This window comes from Thunnus maccoyii, chromosome 16 (assembly GCF_910596095.1).
Source record: "Thunnus maccoyii chromosome 16, fThuMac1.1, whole genome shotgun sequence".
NCBI lineage: Eukaryota > Metazoa > Chordata > Actinopteri > Scombriformes > Scombridae > Thunnus > Thunnus maccoyii.
The window spans coordinates 11127303-11145202 of record NC_056548.1 but is presented as its reverse complement, the minus strand read 5'-3'; the positions used below and the strand labels follow the sequence as shown (position 1 = coordinate 11145202).

Here is a 17900-nt window from a genome sequence, read left to right as displayed (position 1 = left end):
CAGGATATTTCCCACAGTCTCTGTAGACAAAGAAATACAAAAAGAAACAAAGAAAAGGACATTTTTGGATTTGGTGACCTTTTTTGTAAGACTCAGTGACTCAACAGCCTCCTATGGTGAAATATTGTAAAGCAGGGACCTGAGGCATGGAAAGTAACAGAGACAGAGTGATTCAGTGAAAGTGAATGGCTCTGACTCTCCTACCCATCACTGAAGGGGGGAGAGACTGAAAAAAAGGAGCAGTGAAAGGACGGAAAGAGGGGGAAATGACTGGCGACTGTGTAGGAAGAGAGAGAGAGAGGAGGGGCTTAAAAAGTATGAACTTGTGTATGATTTAGCTGCAGAAAGCATTAAGAAGGGAAAAGACTGCGCGCAGGACGTGATATACTCATTGTTTTAGCCTTTGCTAAGGACGAGTTGTCTTATGGGTTCTCAGAGGGTGACTTTTTCCACTGGGTCGCACTTTTTCTAGTGCGCCCCTTTACTCCACAGGGTTGTCTTGTTAATAAAATCCGGAGCATTCAACTTGAACCCGTACTATTTTTCCTCTTTCCACTGTGCGTAATTTCCATCCAAGATCGACAGAAGCGACATCACAACAAAACGAGGACGAGGAATCAAGACAGAGATCAAACGAACTGGGGGAAAATGAAAGCCGTCTTGGATATCTGCTTGATTTTCCTCATGCTGCACACTCCCGGCGTGCTGTCCTTGTCCACACGTAAGTTACACACAGATGTCCATCGATGCGCAAAGACGTGGTCTCGCTTGGAAAAGGAGTTTTGGTATGGGGTCGATGGCTTTTCTTTGGTCCACTGAGATCGGTTTAATCCATGTGTCACCCAAAGATCTTACTGTAAACAGCTCTGTGTGACAGTGTCCTGCTCTGGTATGGAAGATTTTTTTAAAGATAAAACAGCTGCAGAAATGGATCATCACAACAGTACAACACAATTTAGAAAGGTAGTCAATGCAAACTTACTGTACACTACAGACATCGAATAGTATAGGATTGTTATAGTGATATTAAAGGGTATAAAAATAATAAAATGTCACTAAAATCTCACTAAAAAGGAGCACAAATACATGTTTCCATATGAGGATAAAAACGACATAAGACACATGTAAATACAGACAATCTTTCATTGGATAACACTTAATAACACCGATTCCACAGATTCTTTCCAAGGTTGTCTTATATAAGGCTCACTTGCTTGTGGGACACATACCGGATCCAATCAGCTTTCTGGACACATTAAAACGTGTCCACTTGACAGCTCTGGTTATTGATGAGCTCCCGGTGAAGTGTATCTGTTGTATCCCTGCACAGCGAGCTGCAGCTCCCAGGAGGCTGAATTTCAACAAGTCAGGCCATAATTCGTTTAACACATGGAGAGCGTGGGGGCTTTACGGACCGCAACAAAACAGTGACATCATTTGCTCGGGTTTTGGAGAATGTTAACCGGCAGCTTAATGCACAGTAACGTAAATAAATCAAAGTTATGTCCGCTTCCACCCGCTAAGTGGCTGGATTAGTTTTTATGGTGAGCTCACTGGCAAAGAGCAGCTCCTCACTGAGGATCTCCTGTTATTCATCCTGTTTGAAAGGCGCTAATAAAAGAAAGTATAGTTTTAAGGGCTTGAAGAAGACAATGGCCCTTGATCATAAGCCGCCCTGCTGTTTATTATAGCTGCTTATTGGTCATTACTGTTTTATTCGCTGTAATAATGGATGGTGCTTCCCCTTCACTCAGTGTGCTATGGTTTACAGATGCCACTGGAATAAAGCTATGTTTGTATGGCATAAACACGTAATTAGAATTAAGTGGATCTTATATTCCTACAAAGGTTTTAGTTTATGTTAAGAGAATTTTATCTTGGAAATTGCCATTCAATATCAAATATCTGACTCCAAAACATGCAAAAGCTTGAAAAAAGAGCTTTTTTAACCTGAAATTAACTTCTCATATTTGTCCTGCCTGTGCTTGCCCTGATGTGACTTGACGTTAGACGAGATAATCTCTCCTCATTCTGTATGAAAGCATCAGTTAAATACCTAAAATGTAAATCTAAAAAAAAACAAAACAAAAAAACAAATCTGCTGCTGTCTCCTCGATGATCTCCTTTCAGATAGCGTTGCACGGTTCATTGTCACTAAATGTTGCGTGACTTCTTCCACTTGGCTCATCCACGCTGGCCCCCTCAAAATGTTCCACATGTATGTCTATTGTAGAGCAGACAGAGGATTTCTTTGACCTGTTGCATGGATGAGTGAGGAGTAAACAGCTCTTTAGAAAGAGTCGGGGATATCAGGTACCTTTGAAGACTGACAGCATGAAGAACAGAGTGTTTTCTGTCCAGCACAAAGCTTAAAATCAGCCACAAATCAGAATGAGACATTTTTTTGAAATGAAACCTTTTCCATTGCTCCCATCTCAACTTGCCCAGTAACCTGCTCCATTCTCCATGATCACAGGGTTAAACTCATCCCCTGCCCTGTGCTTCAAGCAGCCTCAGCCTCTCCAAACAAATAATATTTTACAAGCCATTTCCTCCAGTGAGCGTGTCGAGCAGGGGCAATAAACAGCAGTAATTGTGTCTATTGCTGGAGTGTTTGAAGGGCCGTACACTGGAGGGCTTCACAGCCCTGCTCCGGGGCAATGTCCCATCCTCAGCGCCTGGAATACATAAACAATGATTGTTATTCAGCTGGATCAGCATATTATTGACTAATCACGGCCCCCTGCACTTCGCCCCATATCTAGTGACAAAGACAACTCGCCTTTGTGCTTGTGTTTTCGTTCATGTGTGTGCATGAATGTGTGGAGTTGGGGTTATGATATTAACACTAGTGAAGCGTTACAGCTGAATTAACTTCTTCAAAGGCAGCTCCTCCATAAAGGACCACACAGTGTCTGTCAGCAGAGGTGGATGGCAGTTGACTGGATGTGGCCCCGGGCGCAGATTTGTAGTGGTCTGACAAAGTGTTGACGCTCTCACTCACTCCCTGCTCAGTCATTCCTTCATAGAAATCGCATTACATGTTTTCATAGCGATGTCTACTTAGGTGGGCAACATTTTTCTGAAATCCTATCCGAAGCAAATGAAAAACTCCTCTCCTCTCTCCTCCTATGCTTTATTTATTCCTTTCTCCTTTTTTTTTTAATCCTTTTGATGTTTTGCTCACCACTAATGAGAGCAAAAGCTTCCCCAGCTGTGAGAAATGATAATAAATGATCATTATTAATAGCACTTATGGAGTTTACCCAGTGTTTTACAGGTTTAAAAACTACAGCAAATAAGATCTGATGAAAAACAACAAGGAAAAATAAACTCATAACGCCTTTGAACGGTTAGTTTCAAGAAAAAAAGAGTTTTTGCACACTTTAGCACAAAATAGTACCATATAATACCATCTGAGATTTCAGAGTCAGTTGTAGGTCACCATTATTCTACAACTGACTAAATTCACATCTTTTTCATGACATCCATGTTCACTTATGTTTGTCTCTTGAATTAAATCAAAAATGAAAAAAGTTAAATCAATCATAATTTATATTGTAAATATTGTAACTCATGTAGGTCTGTGAGTAATGACTATTTTCATTGTTGATTAATCTTTTAATTATTTTTTGGAAGCGTCAAAATGTCAAAAAATAGTGAAAAAGGGTCATCACAATTTCTAAGAACCCAAGACGATGTTTTGTTTGTCCAAATCCAAATCCAAGATATTTAATTTAAAGTGACATAAAACAAAAAAAAGCTGCAAATTTTCACATCTAAGAAGCTGGAACCTGAAAATATTTGGCATTTTTGTGTGATTATCAGAAAAGTTGCAGTTTAATTTTCTGTCAGTCAACAAATCAATTAATCCATGAATAATTTAATCTCTAAACTTGTGAATGCAATCATTTGAACCTTGGGTGTTTAAAGAGATAGTTAATTTATCTCTTCAGATTATTTTTCCTAAGTCTTCTGTCCATCAGCCTAAACTTCGGACTGATCACCACCTTGAGATATCCCCTAATATCCATCTCCTCCTGCCCTCCTCCAGATGTAGCAGTCATCTACCCCCAGGACCCCGTCCTTCGCATGGGGTCCAACCTGACTGCCAGCTGCTGGGTCCACCCCGACCTCGGCGTCCATGCAAGCTCTCTGTTCTGGACGCTGAATGGTCAACAACTGCCCGGCTCCTTGTACCGAGTGCTGAGCCCGACCAACCTAAGTGTGACGCTGGCAGGACTCAACGCCTCCAGGCAAACCTCCGGTGACAACCTGGTTTGTCACAACCACAAGGGACACATCTTGGCTGGCTCCTGCCTCTACGTCGGGAGTAAGTTTCAGTATACTATATGGTTTTTGAGCTTGGTTGCATTCATGTTTTATTCGGTGTCTCAGATGCCTTTTAACCTTAAATAACTTTTTTTCTCTGGGGGAAACGTGTGGTATCTGCATTTGCCTCTCTGCATCAATGTGAGGAATTGTAGAAGTAAAGGCGTGTTACAGGAAAAACAAAGCGTAGGAGAGAAGTGAGAGGAGGAGTACAGCACTGAGGTGAGAGGAGTGGAGAGGAAATGGGAATAAAGGCAAACAACAAGGAAGTAGTGGGCAGATTTTTAAGTGTCCCTACACAGTTGTAGCTGTATTTTACGTTTAGTGTTCTTGCCTTCAGGCCAGCGAGAGGCCTCCTTGAGTGTGTGTCACTGTGTGACGCTTTGACCACCTGTGTGGTCCATTACTCGCACTATCACTCATAGGGCATGGGTCTGACATTTAACACACACACACACACACGTGTTTGTACTTCTATGCTTATGAGGACCAGCATTAACATAATACATCAACTACCCCTAAACAGTTTCTTAATTTTTTACAGTGGGCTTTTTCTTCTTACCGTGGTGCCTTATGACAATCTTTAAGTAACCTTATTTTCTTCAGGGAGAATCCTCACCTCAACCTGAACCTAATTCTAGCCTGAACACTAAAACAAAGCGTCAAAATCCCCCTCCACTCAAAAATGTGTTTTGGTTATTGTTACTTTAGTTGGATGTTTGAGCTTCACTGTGCAGAATGATGTGAGTTTGACACTAGGAGGATGTTTTCACATTCATCTGCTGAAAGTAGAACATTTCTCTCACCTTAAATCTGAGTTTAAGACATACAAGCTGGATTTTGTGACATTACAACTAGTTTTCGTGGTCCAAAATGTAATTAATAGAAGTGTGATGTGGAGATTTTAAGCCACCAGTGGACATACACAGAGAATTGACTCTTTATTGAAGTAGAGGACATCTTCTGTCTGGTAGAAAAGCTTTTAAAACTACAAATTCGTATGTTCATAGATTCTGGATTTTTCAAAGAGAGAGAAGGAATAGATGTAATTTTAAGAATTTTTAACAAGATATTGAACTGTATTTGTGGAAAAAATAGAGTGGAGACAAATTACAATTCCAAGCAAATTATTTTTATATGTCATAAAAAGGATAATTCTGTTTTGTTACTGCTTGGTCCTTTTTTTAGTAGGTTTTGGCCATCATCTCTATTGGCTATGATGATATGTACTCACTACAGTAATTGCTGCAATCTGGGAACATCGCGAAAATGACGTCTGGCAGGGCAAGAAACACCAGTGGTCAGATAACAAGCCATTTATTTAGCCAACATATCCAAACCACTTTATTTGGAGGCAAAACTGAAGGTCAGTGTACCAGAAATGTCTGTAATTGACCCTCACCGCATAGGAAAAACTGTATACACATACAACTATAGCAAGTATTGTATGTTAGATAAAAGTTAAACCATTATGTCCATGATGAATGTTCATAACAGACAATTCAGGTAATAATTTTACAGTTTTCCTTTGTTTCTCCTCCAAAATCCAAATATTTAGCTAAGCTGTGGCTCTGTGTAAATCCTGAATGATAAAACCTGAATCTCTCATGTTCCTTGCCACGTATTACAGATAGGAATGATGGCAAAATCTACGAAAGCAAGCTCCAAGTCGTGATAAACTGGAATTATCCTTTATTCCCTCAGGTTTTTGAAGTGAAGAGCAGCCAAGATGTCCTCTTTTTGAAGGTCTAAAATTAAGAATTGTTCCTCACAGAAATAGAAGCACATGAACGTACGCACACACAAACACAGTTTTACGCTGTCCTGATGCTCTTTTTCTGGCGGTTCCCATACACAGAAAAACAACTTTACCACGTAGAGACACATGCTTGCAGACACACACACACACACACACAAGGGGATGCAGTCAGGATCCTAATCTTTGTGCGACACTGGTGTTGAGCACCCTGTGTTCTGAGAGAAGAGGAATGTTGGCAGGGATCCGGAGTCTGACCAAATCAGACAGTATGCGCACACACACACTCACACACACACACACACACACACACACACACACACAGACACATACCAATTAATTAAAAAAACACACCAATTTCTGAGGAACATCACTAGTGGGTGAATTACACTCAGGAGGAAGGGGCCGAAGTAATGGCTAGAGGTAACTTTGTACCTTCACTGACCCTGCATCTCACTTCCTCCCCCTCCCCTTTCCCTATTCTCCTCTCCCTTCTCTTCACCCATTTCTCTCACCCCCAATGCTTCCTCTTTCTGTCCCAGTGCCTCCAGAGAAACCGGTCAATCTGACCTGCTGGTCCAGGAACACCAAAGACCTGACTTGCAGCTGGGCTCCGGGAGGAAAGGGGGAGACGAACATTAGCACACAGTACACACTCAAGTACAAACTCAGGTATATACACACACACACACTCACTACAACCACACTGCAGAACATATTCACTGTTAGAAGTCATTCAATCCGCTATTTAATCTGAAAATCAGCTTTGTCTTGAAGTTAAAAGATAAACCTTTTGAACACAAGTGGTGCAGTGTGCATGAAAAAAAATCACACCCCTTTTTCTCAGAGTTATAACTCAAATCAAAACACACATATAAGACACTATACTCATATTGGTGGAATCAGCAGAACTTACTCTTTAATTAATAGAGGATTAACATCCATAAATCCATTAAAATCTGGGTTTTTTGTGGGGTTCACACTATATTACAGTATAGATTTTGACAAGACAAGACAAGATATTGTATAGTAACCTCATAACCTCGTAAATGAGGGGAGTGAAAACCAAGCTTCAAAGGGTCAAAGACTCTGCTTGGTGATCCAATTTCAAACATATTTAACATTTAAAATGTCCTGATAGTGTTGGTGTGATGTGTAGTGTCATATGACATGATCTGCAGTTTCAGGAGTTTTATGATACTGAAATGTTTCAAAAAAGCTCCTAAGACAAGCTGAAGTGGAGATGGACTCGAGACAAAATACCTTATCTCTTTGGCAGACTGTATTTTAAGACAAATAGCAGCGGTAGCCAGAGGGTGAAAGTTCCTCATCTGTAGAAAGTTACATTTCATGAGTGCGATATATTTTTTTGAAAATGAGTTTCAGATGGGGTGTAAAAACTCTATTCACATTTTTTTATGATTAAATCAGCAATTTAAAAACACCAAGAGGGAAATGACTTGACATGCAGTGCCCACGGGTTTGTCAGCTGCATGGAGATTTCTTATTGCAGTCAGCTTAGTGTAAATAAGGACTTAGTAAAGCCGCTGGTGCCAGATAAACGTAACACATGACACATAATACAATGTGTATTTATCATATGTGTTGTTGAAGGCTGTTCAGAGTTATTTCAATATTCCCTGTTTTCCTCACAGGTGGTATGGTAAGGAGAAGGAATGTGAGGATTACACTCATACGCAGCCCTACTCCTGCAGCATCACCCGGGACCTGCACCTCTTCACGCCCTACGAGATCTGGGTGGAGGCCTCCAACCAGCTGGGCCGGGCTACCTCTGATGTCATCACCCTGGACATCCTAGACGTGGGTGAGTATGAGAAGAAGCGAACTTTGACCCGCTTACTTTAACTGTTGTTTCAGAGCTTAGATCTCAGTGTCAGTGGACCCTCAGGCTGTAATCTAGGACAATGGCTTCCAAACCTTTTACGCTTGTGACCTCAAAAAATGAAGCAATGTCTTCCTGCGACTCTCATCACAGGTTGTCTACAACTTGTGAGAAGCTCCACAAATGAGGGATTTTATAAATTTCTCCTCTCAGATTATTTATTCTTTATCCGAATCCTTGTTAACTTCCACAAAGTGTCTCCTGTGGTCCACATAAAATACTAAAAATAAGCCGCACTTTAAAATCACACGCTATGAATAGAACAAGAAAAGGCAAAACAAACATACACATCAGCAAATAAGTGAACTGATTTTAAAATTAAAGGGTCAAACTATATAAATTATACAATAACAACAACAAAAAAAACATAAAAAACCTACACCAAAAGGAAAAAAACCCCATGAAAATCAGTACCAACAAACAATAACTAAACAAAATGACAGATATGTAAAATTCAAGTAAAATCTGATCTGTTTTATGTATCTGTAGAGGAAAGCAACTTCAATCCAGGCTAAAAGGATATTAGCCTGCTAAAATGGTTATGTTCATTCTGATTAAACTCACTGGCGTCTTTAAATGCAGCTGGGAATTGACTTCTTAATCTTTTTTTTTTCTAAAGGATTTTTTTGGCTTTTTGCCTTTATTTGACAGTCAGTGTAGAGAGAAACAGAAAACACAGAGAGGGAAAGAGGGGTATGACATGCAACAAAAGTCCCCCACCTGGGAGTTGAACCGTGGACGTTGCAGGAATGCACTTATTTGCTTTCTTGCCAAGAGTTTGATGCGAAGATTTATACCACTTTCATGTCTCTACGTTTACTTTGGAGCAAGAGCAGGGAGGCGATTAGCTTAGCTTAGCATAAAGAGTGGAAACTGGGGTCAACGTCTAGCCTGGATCTACTAGCTTACTGAATAACACATTATATTGTGTTTGTTTAATTCATACACAAACAGAAATGTAAAATTGACAAGTTTCAAAGGATTAATGTGCTATAACTACTTCTTGGAAGCCCGTGGAAGTTGGAAAAACATTTTCAGTATATGCACCCATCGAGCAACTTTCATAGAAATGAATTGGAAGCGGTGTCCAACACACTGCCGTGTCACTCAATCACTACTGCCAGTATAAGTTACCTTTTTCCAGCAGACATTTTGAAGTCAAAACAGGAAGAGCAAATGTGCAATTAATAATATTTATGATGGTGCAGTGCACGATGGTTTATGGCTTCCTTGGACACGTGAATGGAACTGAGCCATCGTTAACGTTGCACCTGTACTTTTCCTGCAATGACAAGTCAAAATGTCTTCTGTGAAAAACAATCAATAGCGAGCAGCACATTGAGATTTCCGACACTTTTTAATCATCATCATTTCACTGACAGCTGTAGAGACGCTCAACGTTAATTTTCGCATCTATAAAATGCAGCACATTGCATTGTGAGATTGTTAGCAGAAAATGTATAAATGCCATGGACACTTCTTGTAGAGGCAATTTTCTCTCTGTCCTCTCATCCAAATTACCGCAACTGTTACAGTATGTGTATGGGCAATAAACTTGACGTGAAATGAATCTTCAGAGGCAGTAACTCCATTTAAAAGGTTGACTTAGAACAAATAATGATATATTGTGTTTCTGCTCAACTTGGCTCAGCAGTCAAAAAACTGTCTTGCTCCACAGACTGTTAAACTGTAAACATTTTCGCTACTACCGTATTAACATGAGCACTAAATCAAGACATCTCATCTATTCTTATTATGGCTCTTACACTTCTTTTTTTGTTCTATGGTGGAAATTTTGAGGGCACTATACAGCGAATAAATTTACTCTGAATTCAAATACTCAAATAAATTGGCAGACAGTTAATATAATGCACTACTGAAGAGATAAAACTTCTTTGCTTTAGACAGAAAGCAAGACACTTTGTTTTCTTAACCTCCTAAACCTCTCACTTTGCAGCCTACAAAACCAAAAACCCATCAAAATTTATCTTAAATTCTAGTGGAGATCTCAAAGTTTCCAAACATACCAGTTATGTCAAGCTGCCACTGCACTTGGAAAGGTGTATAAATTAAGACATCTAGACTATTTTGATGGAATAATGCAGCCACAAAAAACCTTGAGTCTTGGTTTTGAATGTTTCACTGATGCAGAATACTGTACACAGCATATGTGATAATGTCCAATAGTGTGCAATAAGATTATTCTTTTCAATCTTAAAGCCACTTAAGGGGCGAAGGGGGCAAACTGTATGTTAAGGCGTTCATTTCTACCTCATTTATCCCCCATTTATCGAATTAACCTTCAGCTTTATGAGTTCAGATTTAGCCTCAAATGGATAGTATTAAAATGTTGATGAAGAATATCACATCGCTTTATACATTCATCTTTTTTATTCCTACGGACAGGACATTGGCTTGAGTTCTGTGGCTTCTGGCTTTCAGAGAAAGTTGTTCACAAGTACTCATCCGGCTTCACACTGATAGGAACTGAGCGGCGTTCCCTTTTAAAGCTTTGTTATGTGGTCCGTTGCCTAGCTTAGTGCGATTTAAGCAAACGGAGCATGCAACAAGACCAAATTCTTCTCTTTTCTCATTATCCTTCAAAAAAAAAAAACGCACACTCACTCATAGACACATGTATGCACACACCTGGACAGGCGTAGGTGTGGGACAAATGAAAACGCCCTCTCTTATGGTGAGCTCATTTTCTTTTTACTCATGCTCACTGGACACACTCAAACACACGCATTAAAAACACTCACTAACCCCCTTTTATGTCGTGTCGGAATGTTCCAGACTGATCCTCTAACCTAATCCTGTCTCCGAGCCGGCAGCAGACCCCCGAGGCCCGAGGAGTTTGGGCTTTTGAGGCTTGGACCTGAAATAATACAACGTGATTAGCTTGGAAGTCCTCACCTTGTTCACTCCTAACACACTCCTGTTTCGGGGAAATTTACCGAGAGAAACACCATATAGAGTTTCAGAGGCGAACGCGTCACTGGCACGGAAACAAGCGTCCATCAAAATGTAATCCCTTTCCGTTCCCTAATGTATGCACGCACGCACAGACACACACACACCTGTTTACATACCCTGAGGGCAGGGCAGGGTCTTGTAACAGTATAGAAACAGAGAGGCAGTCAGAGTGTGGGCGGTTTCTGGATTTGTGCGTGCGTTTTTTGTTTCGCTCAGGTTGTCCTGGCCGTTCTTTTCATTTCAAGCAGTTATTACAACAGCAGCAGTTTTTAAAACACAGCAACCACACCTGCGCTGAGCGCTGTGAGTCACTCATGTCTACGGTCATGTCCAATCAGTTATGAAGGCGAGGCAGAAAACACCTACAGTTTTCTGCATTCCTCAGTCACGGGGAGCCTTCTGAAACAAGAGACTAGAGGCAACTTGTATTGGTGTCTTGCCCTGAGATGAGGATATGTTGAGAAATTACATAACATTAATTTATTACAGTAGTAATTTGTCATGTCTTGACTTTTTAATGTATAAAAATACCACATTCGCTCTCATCGTTATGACAAGTACTATTTTAAAAATTCTCCTTTTCCTCTTTAACCATTCTATGGAAGCCAAGAAGATTTATCTGTTTATCCGTTTATCCGTTCTCGTGGGATCACAAGTTCATTATCTCATTATCTGGGGATAACAAGAACTACATGATAAAATATCTTGTTATCTCAAAATAACAATATTTGTTTTCGCAAGATAACAGGATAATTATCTTGTTGTCCCGACAAAACAACGTTTTGTTTACTTGTGAAAATGAGATGATTAATGGCTTCGTTATCGTTAAATAAAGAAATAAATTTATTTGAGGTCTTGAAATGACATTAATGCAACCACTGTTGTTTTTGGCTTCTGTACTGTTTTAATCATTTAATCCTGAAATGATTGTTTTTGCTAGCTGAACCAACATAAAATAATTCAAAAACACCCCGATATAATTCCCCATATTAATGCGAAAAAGAAGAGCGGGCGTCTGAGAAAAATACGTTTTTTTCTCCAATCTCATTTCACATGTCCAATACTCATTGGTTTGAGCAATTACTGCCTCCACTGTACTGTTTTACCAAAGCTTTAAAACCTTCAGTTTGTTAATTTTAGTTTCCACTTTTGTGACGTTTTTTTTTTCTAAAAGGATGATCATGGTTTTACAGAAACTAATTCTCTAAAACCCTCGTGTCAACTCCCAACTTTTCCCCTCTTTCCCACCTTCTTCTCTCCACCCGGGTCGTCTTGTTTATTTATCGGTAGGGGATGACATTATGAAAAGGAACTGAAGCCGAAAACGCGAGTAAAGTTAAAATAATGGCCTGTCACCGCATGTTTGTTTGTCAAAAAGATAATTGTTGTCAGATGAAAAAGCTCCCTGCTCACACAAGTCATCTCTCCAGAAACTGAAAAGCACTCGAGAGACTTCAAACCTCTGCCAATGCTAAACAATCCTTCAATGTGCTGTTACACATAGAGACATCACTCCTACCACTTTAAATTTGAATCAAATGGATTTCTCGACCCTGCGAACATAACCCAGACATGTAGAAAGAAGCCCCTAAGCGATGAATTTTTGGAGTCATGGCTCAAAACAATAATCTGGGCCATCTGTCCACCAGAAGTCAATCAGTAAGTTGTTAGGATAGAAATAAACTTGTTAATGGATGCAATAAATTTAAAAATACCCCAATTTATGCCTCTCATGACATCGTTGTTTTTACATTTGGGATTTTGCTATGATTATTACATAAGAGTCACATCTACAAGCCACTGTTTTTTCTGTGTGGAAACGCTCTACACTCACTCTTTTTTGAAGACATTTCTGAAATCCTTAAAGCTGCTCTGATAAATACTTTCCAATTTTTACATGTAATTTGAAAGCACTGTTTTAAAGTAACCAACCCACAGAGAATTACTGCTCCCAGCTATGGTCCATTTTAGTGTCTTTCAGCTGGTTGTTTTGGTTTTACAGCCCACAGCTTTGCTGTTACAACTCACCTAGCACCAAACAACAGACAAAGTTACTAACTTGTGAATATGGAGGGTTAAATATCTAAAGAGCCAGATATTGTCTTCAAGAGTTGGTGCCGACCAAAACAAGGCTAAAAGGAGAGTGAATATTGGCTCCAAATGAATGCTAGTGTTGCTCCATGTCTCTTAATACACAACTGTTAGCTAACATTTTACACGTAACAACTTGCTAACATAAACACAGCGTTGTGTTTACAGCTTGTTCTGCTGCCCCTAAGTGGGTCAAATAATTAAAGTAATGCTGCTTTGAAGACTGGAAGAAGATATGGTAATTTATGGTTTAACAAGGTTTGATTGTATTCTTTCAAAGAAAAAAAAAATGGCAACAGGAAGTGACATTCAGTATCTAATTGCTTGCTTGTCTTTTAGCTACAATGCACCACCAGAAACAAAAGTTTTCATATTATGTTAACTTTTCTATACTTATACATGACATATTTGTTATTATTCCATATTTTCTTAAATAATCAAGCCTTCACACTTTTGAAAATTTTGCAAGCAGCTTGTGATGCAGGAAATAGCCTACAGCTCTGAATTGAATGTTATCATTGGTGCAAAAGTGTCAAATGAGAGGGCATAAACTTGATTTGAATTGATCAATTTGGTTGGTCTATAAAATGTAAAATACAGGCAAAATATAGGGTTTCCCAGAGCCCAAGGTGACATTTCAAATTGCTTGTTTTGTCCAACTAACAGTCCAATACCCAAGATATTAAGTTTACTATCATAGAAGACAAAGAAAACCAGCAAATTCACATTTGAGAAGCTGGAACAAGTTGAATTTTTTGGCACTTTTGCATTGTTCTAGCTCTAGATAGGATGTTCTTATTTAATTACCCCTTCCAACTCCTCTTCCTCCAGTGACCACGGACCCTCCGTCAGGTGTGAGTGTGAGTCGCGTCGGGCAGTTAGAGGACCAGCTGAGCGTTCGCTGGGAGGCTCCTCCAGCTCTCAAAGACTTCCTGTTTCAGGCCAAATACCAGATCCGCTACAGACTGGAGGACAGCCAAGACTGGAAGGTAAAGGACAAGGACACACAGTTATAAGGACATAAATCCTATAAATCCTCTCTCTTTGTTTCTTACACACGAACAGATATATCACTCTAACACTGTCCCAGCTGTTTCTCATCCTAATGCCGTAATCACCTCTAATCTACTCTGATTGAGGCCTCCTTTGCCAGATGAGTTAATAGTTGAGCCGCTCAAAAACTATCACCAGTGATAAATCTAGAAGTCAGGTTTTGATCCGGAGAAAAACACAGGCCAGAGCCACTGTCTATACCTCATTCCAAACTTTTAATGACTGAAAAATACAGTGTGAGACCTTCAGCAGTGCAGATGTTACTTCCCGGACTTCATTTGAGTCCTCTGGGTAAGAGTGAAGATTCTCTGATAATTAAGGGGGAATTACACAGATGTAATATAAGCAAGTCTTTGCTCGCAAAATGGAAAAAGAAAAGAAGGGGAGTGGAGAGGCGGCAGAGGGATGAGACTGCTTCGAAAGGAGTAGAGAGGAGACTTAAATCCAAGTGGCTTCAAGGGTTTAGTGGTGAAAACAAATGCCATTTCCCTCTGAACCGGCCCTAATCATGAGGTCATGCTAAGGAATGGAGGGATACATCTCAGCTGTTAATGTCTTCAATATGGCTGTAAAGACGTTCAGCGGTAACTTGTGCTGATTTGGCTTCCCCACGTCACATCATTAGCCCTCTGATGCCTGTAATTTCCATGATCTGTTTTCTGTTTTAGTCCTTCTTAACAAGTGTTTACAGACTGAATGCCAGAGAGAAAGTGGGGACTATTAGACAAGATTATTAACTTCAGAGTGTGCGTTCCTTTCCCTCTGTCTTTATTTTTCCTGTATCCATGTTTGAGTACCTGCGCACGCTCCTGTGTGTATGTGTGTTTCAGCATATCTGGCTTTGTCATAAATAATAGAGTGCAGATTTTACCCAGAGGGTAACATTAAAATATTTTCATAAACATGCTGATCAGGAGCCACTAAACAATGTGGTGTGCATGCATGTTTAGGTCTGTACATGGTTTGCGGTTTTGTTTTCTACATCTTGATTCTGCGCTGTGTTTTAGTTTATGCCCATTGGTATTTAATACTGCGGTCAGACCTCTGGCACTCAACCTTTCAGTGTTTGTGTGTCTTTTTTTTATTCTTGTAGGTGATGGATGACGTTGGGAACCAGACTTCTTGTAGATTGGCAGGACTGAGACCTGGAACGGTGTATTTTGTCCAGGTATGTGCGTGTGTGTACATGTATCAAAGTGTACGTTGGTATACGTCAGATTTGATCTGTGTTTCAGAGCTAATGATGTATTTTATCCAGGTCCGCTGTAACCCTGTGGGCATCTACGGCTCTCGCAAAGCCGGAATCTGGAGCGAGTGGAGCCATCCTACCGCTGCATCCACACCCCACAGTGGTGAGCGCACACTCATACACACACACACACACACACAGCAAGAAATTTACTCAGAGGGCTTTTTTTGCTCTTGATCTCACTTTTTGGGAACATTTCGGTCCATTTTAGGAGGCAATTTGTACCACTAAAATTTGTTTTATATCACGGTGTACCACACGTCCCACAGTTCTCCCCCGCTGCTGGAAGCCTCAAAGAAGAGAAAGATGGTGGTGCTGTTTTCACCTTCTTGGATCTACAAGCCTGTTTTGTATTATATTGGCAGTTTTATTCATGGATGATGAAACAAATCAAATCACTTCCAAACCAAACTATATCAAGCTTTGATTATGTAATGTTGAGCTACCAGTGATTGTTGCTTCCCCAGAGTTATCATGAAATTGTTGAGTAAAATACTATCATAACTGATTGGACTGACAGCTGCAACTATGGAAATAAGACGTGGTTTACAAAAACTTGAGTTTTTCTCTAAGGGTTTCCCACTCTCGAGGAGGGAATTTTTGCAAATGAAACTGTTTAGATTACTTTGAGAGGCATTCAGAGCCAAAACTTCCTGTTAATATCTGCTGTAATCCTGGCACACTCATACGGGACACTACACATACTTGGGTAATTTCTCACTTCTTCTTTCTTTACTTTTTTTCCTCTAATTCTGCTCCTGTCTGTATTTCTCATCTTTCTCACTTTCTGCTGAGATGTTTCATTGCAGAGTGCCAAAGCCACCCCAACTCATTCTCCTCTCTCTCTCCCTCCCACCCTCTTTTCCTTTCATGCAGAGCGGCTGATGTCGGGCTCCTGTGACTCCAAATCCAGCGGGGACTCCAACTCCACCCTGCGCAGGGAGCTGAAGCAGTTCTTCGGCTGGGTGCGGAAACACGCCTACGGCTGCAGCAGCATGTCCATGAAGCTGTACGACCAGTGGAGAGTGCTGATGCAGAAATCCCATAAAGCACGCAACCAGGTAGGTAAGCATCACTAATGCAGGGATGAAGCATGCACATGCAGACATATGCATTCATATCTAATCATGCACACAGAGATGTACTGCACACACAGATGCTCAAAGTAAAAACATTCTGTTTTGCAAAAGCTGATTTTTAACAGATTTTGTCTTTTAATTTAGGTTCTCCAAGGGGATAAATCATAGCACAGGCTGCTTTTACAAGCAGAAACCAAGTCAAGAAAAGAACTGAGTGGGTGTGATTTGTGTTTTTGTCTATGTGTGTATGAGAAATGAGAAAGAGAGATTGTGTTCGTATATGGGAATTATAATTTTGCTCTGGACAATTTGTGGAGACACCAGCCATTCAAAGAGAAACTGTGGGATTTCCTTCCTTTATGCATCTTTTCCAGTCAACATGAGCACTGATTTGCCTGAAAAGGTGCAACCTGGAAGGACAGAGAAGAATAATGGACTAATCAACCTGGTATCTTTGCATGGCTAGAAAGAGACCATGTGGCCTACTCTGCTCAAAAAGGACATTGTAGCATGACTAACTCGGACATCAGTAAAGATTTTTGACATGGCTGTGTACCTACTCTAAATGTGCACAATGATTCAAACCAACCAGAAGTGTTGCCGAAGCACCTAAAAGTATTCTGTGACATTTTTTGGGTTTCTCCTGTGGATCCAAAGCACCATCTAGTGGCTGTTCAACGTCAGTGGATACTCCAATCAAAGCTTTATCTTTCACTGTGGGCCTGATTTACAAAAGTAACAAATTATCATACAGTATTTCTAATTCATGCTTTGTTATATAAGTGGATTATGTGCCAAACTAGTTCACCCAGGATTCACGTGTTTCTGAGTGACAGTGACTGATGACATGATGGTGTTTGTGTATGGAGACGTTTCACTGCCTTTATTTTTGTACTGAATTGTACCAGCATATTTAAAACTGTATAAAGTTATGTTTTATTTCTTAAGTTATGTTTAGTTAGTAAAGAAATATCAATGACTGAAGTTGTTATCGATCTCTAAATGTTGTCCTATAAAAATGTTTTCAGAAACACAGTTTGGGATTGAGTTGTATGCAACACAGAGTAGCAGAGCACCGCTAACACACATGATAGTTTGGGTCAGATTGTCAAAAGAGAAATGTTTCCAAACAGAAATTTATGTGGACAAAGAAGAAGAAGTATGAGTATGAAGAAGAAAGAACAAATATTATAATATGGATAGAAAAGAGCATTTTCACTTCATATCACCCCAAAATAAGCAAAAACAGATGTAGAGCAATACTACAGTATCAATCTCCTCTCAAATCAGAGAGAAAGATGGAAAGTTTCATTAGTAATTTGGTGTATTTAATATTCTGTATTAACTCTTTATCTATTTATGAAAGTGACTAAATGTCTTTAACTATGTCAACAATACAGTAGAGTCGAAGGATGGCATGTTTTAAAGCCAAAGATGTCCCTGAAAAGGCCAGAAAATACA

General features: G+C 39.9%; 1 protein-coding gene across 2 annotated transcripts; it reads left to right on the top strand.

The window, feature by feature from the left end:
* The first annotated feature begins 258 nt into the window (after window positions 1-258).
* crlf1a (cytokine receptor-like factor 1a) lies at window positions 259-17440 on the top strand. Of its 2 annotated transcripts, none has more exons than XM_042388607.1 (9): window positions 259-721; window positions 4055-4333; window positions 6631-6760; window positions 7744-7913; window positions 13890-14047; window positions 15205-15279; window positions 15370-15463; window positions 16237-16421; window positions 16584-17440. In XM_042388607.1, the coding sequence occupies exons 1-9, from the start codon at window positions 649-651 to the stop codon at window positions 16605-16607; spliced, it is 1188 nt and encodes a 395-aa protein (XP_042244541.1). In that variant the 5' UTR covers window positions 259-648; the 3' UTR covers window positions 16608-17440. The 2 variants fall into 2 exon arrangements, with proteins under 2 accessions (XP_042244541.1, XP_042244542.1); XM_042388608.1 differs by having other exon boundaries at window positions 16237-16425.
* Window positions 17441-17900: the final 460 nt, after the last annotated feature.

Excerpts from the sequence above, each read along its gene's own strand:
- crlf1a (XM_042388607.1), top strand. The coding sequence starts at position 649 with ATGAAAGCCGTCTTGGATATCTGCTTGATTTTCCTCATGCTGCACACT. Across the intron at positions 7,914-13,889 it reads CCTGGACATCCTAGACGTGG|TGACCACGGACCCTCCGTCA; the intron begins GTGAGTATGAGA and ends CTCTTCCTCCAG. Across the intron at positions 15,464-16,236 it reads TGCATCCACACCCCACAGTG|AGCGGCTGATGTCGGGCTCC; the intron begins GTGAGCGCACAC and ends CCTTTCATGCAG.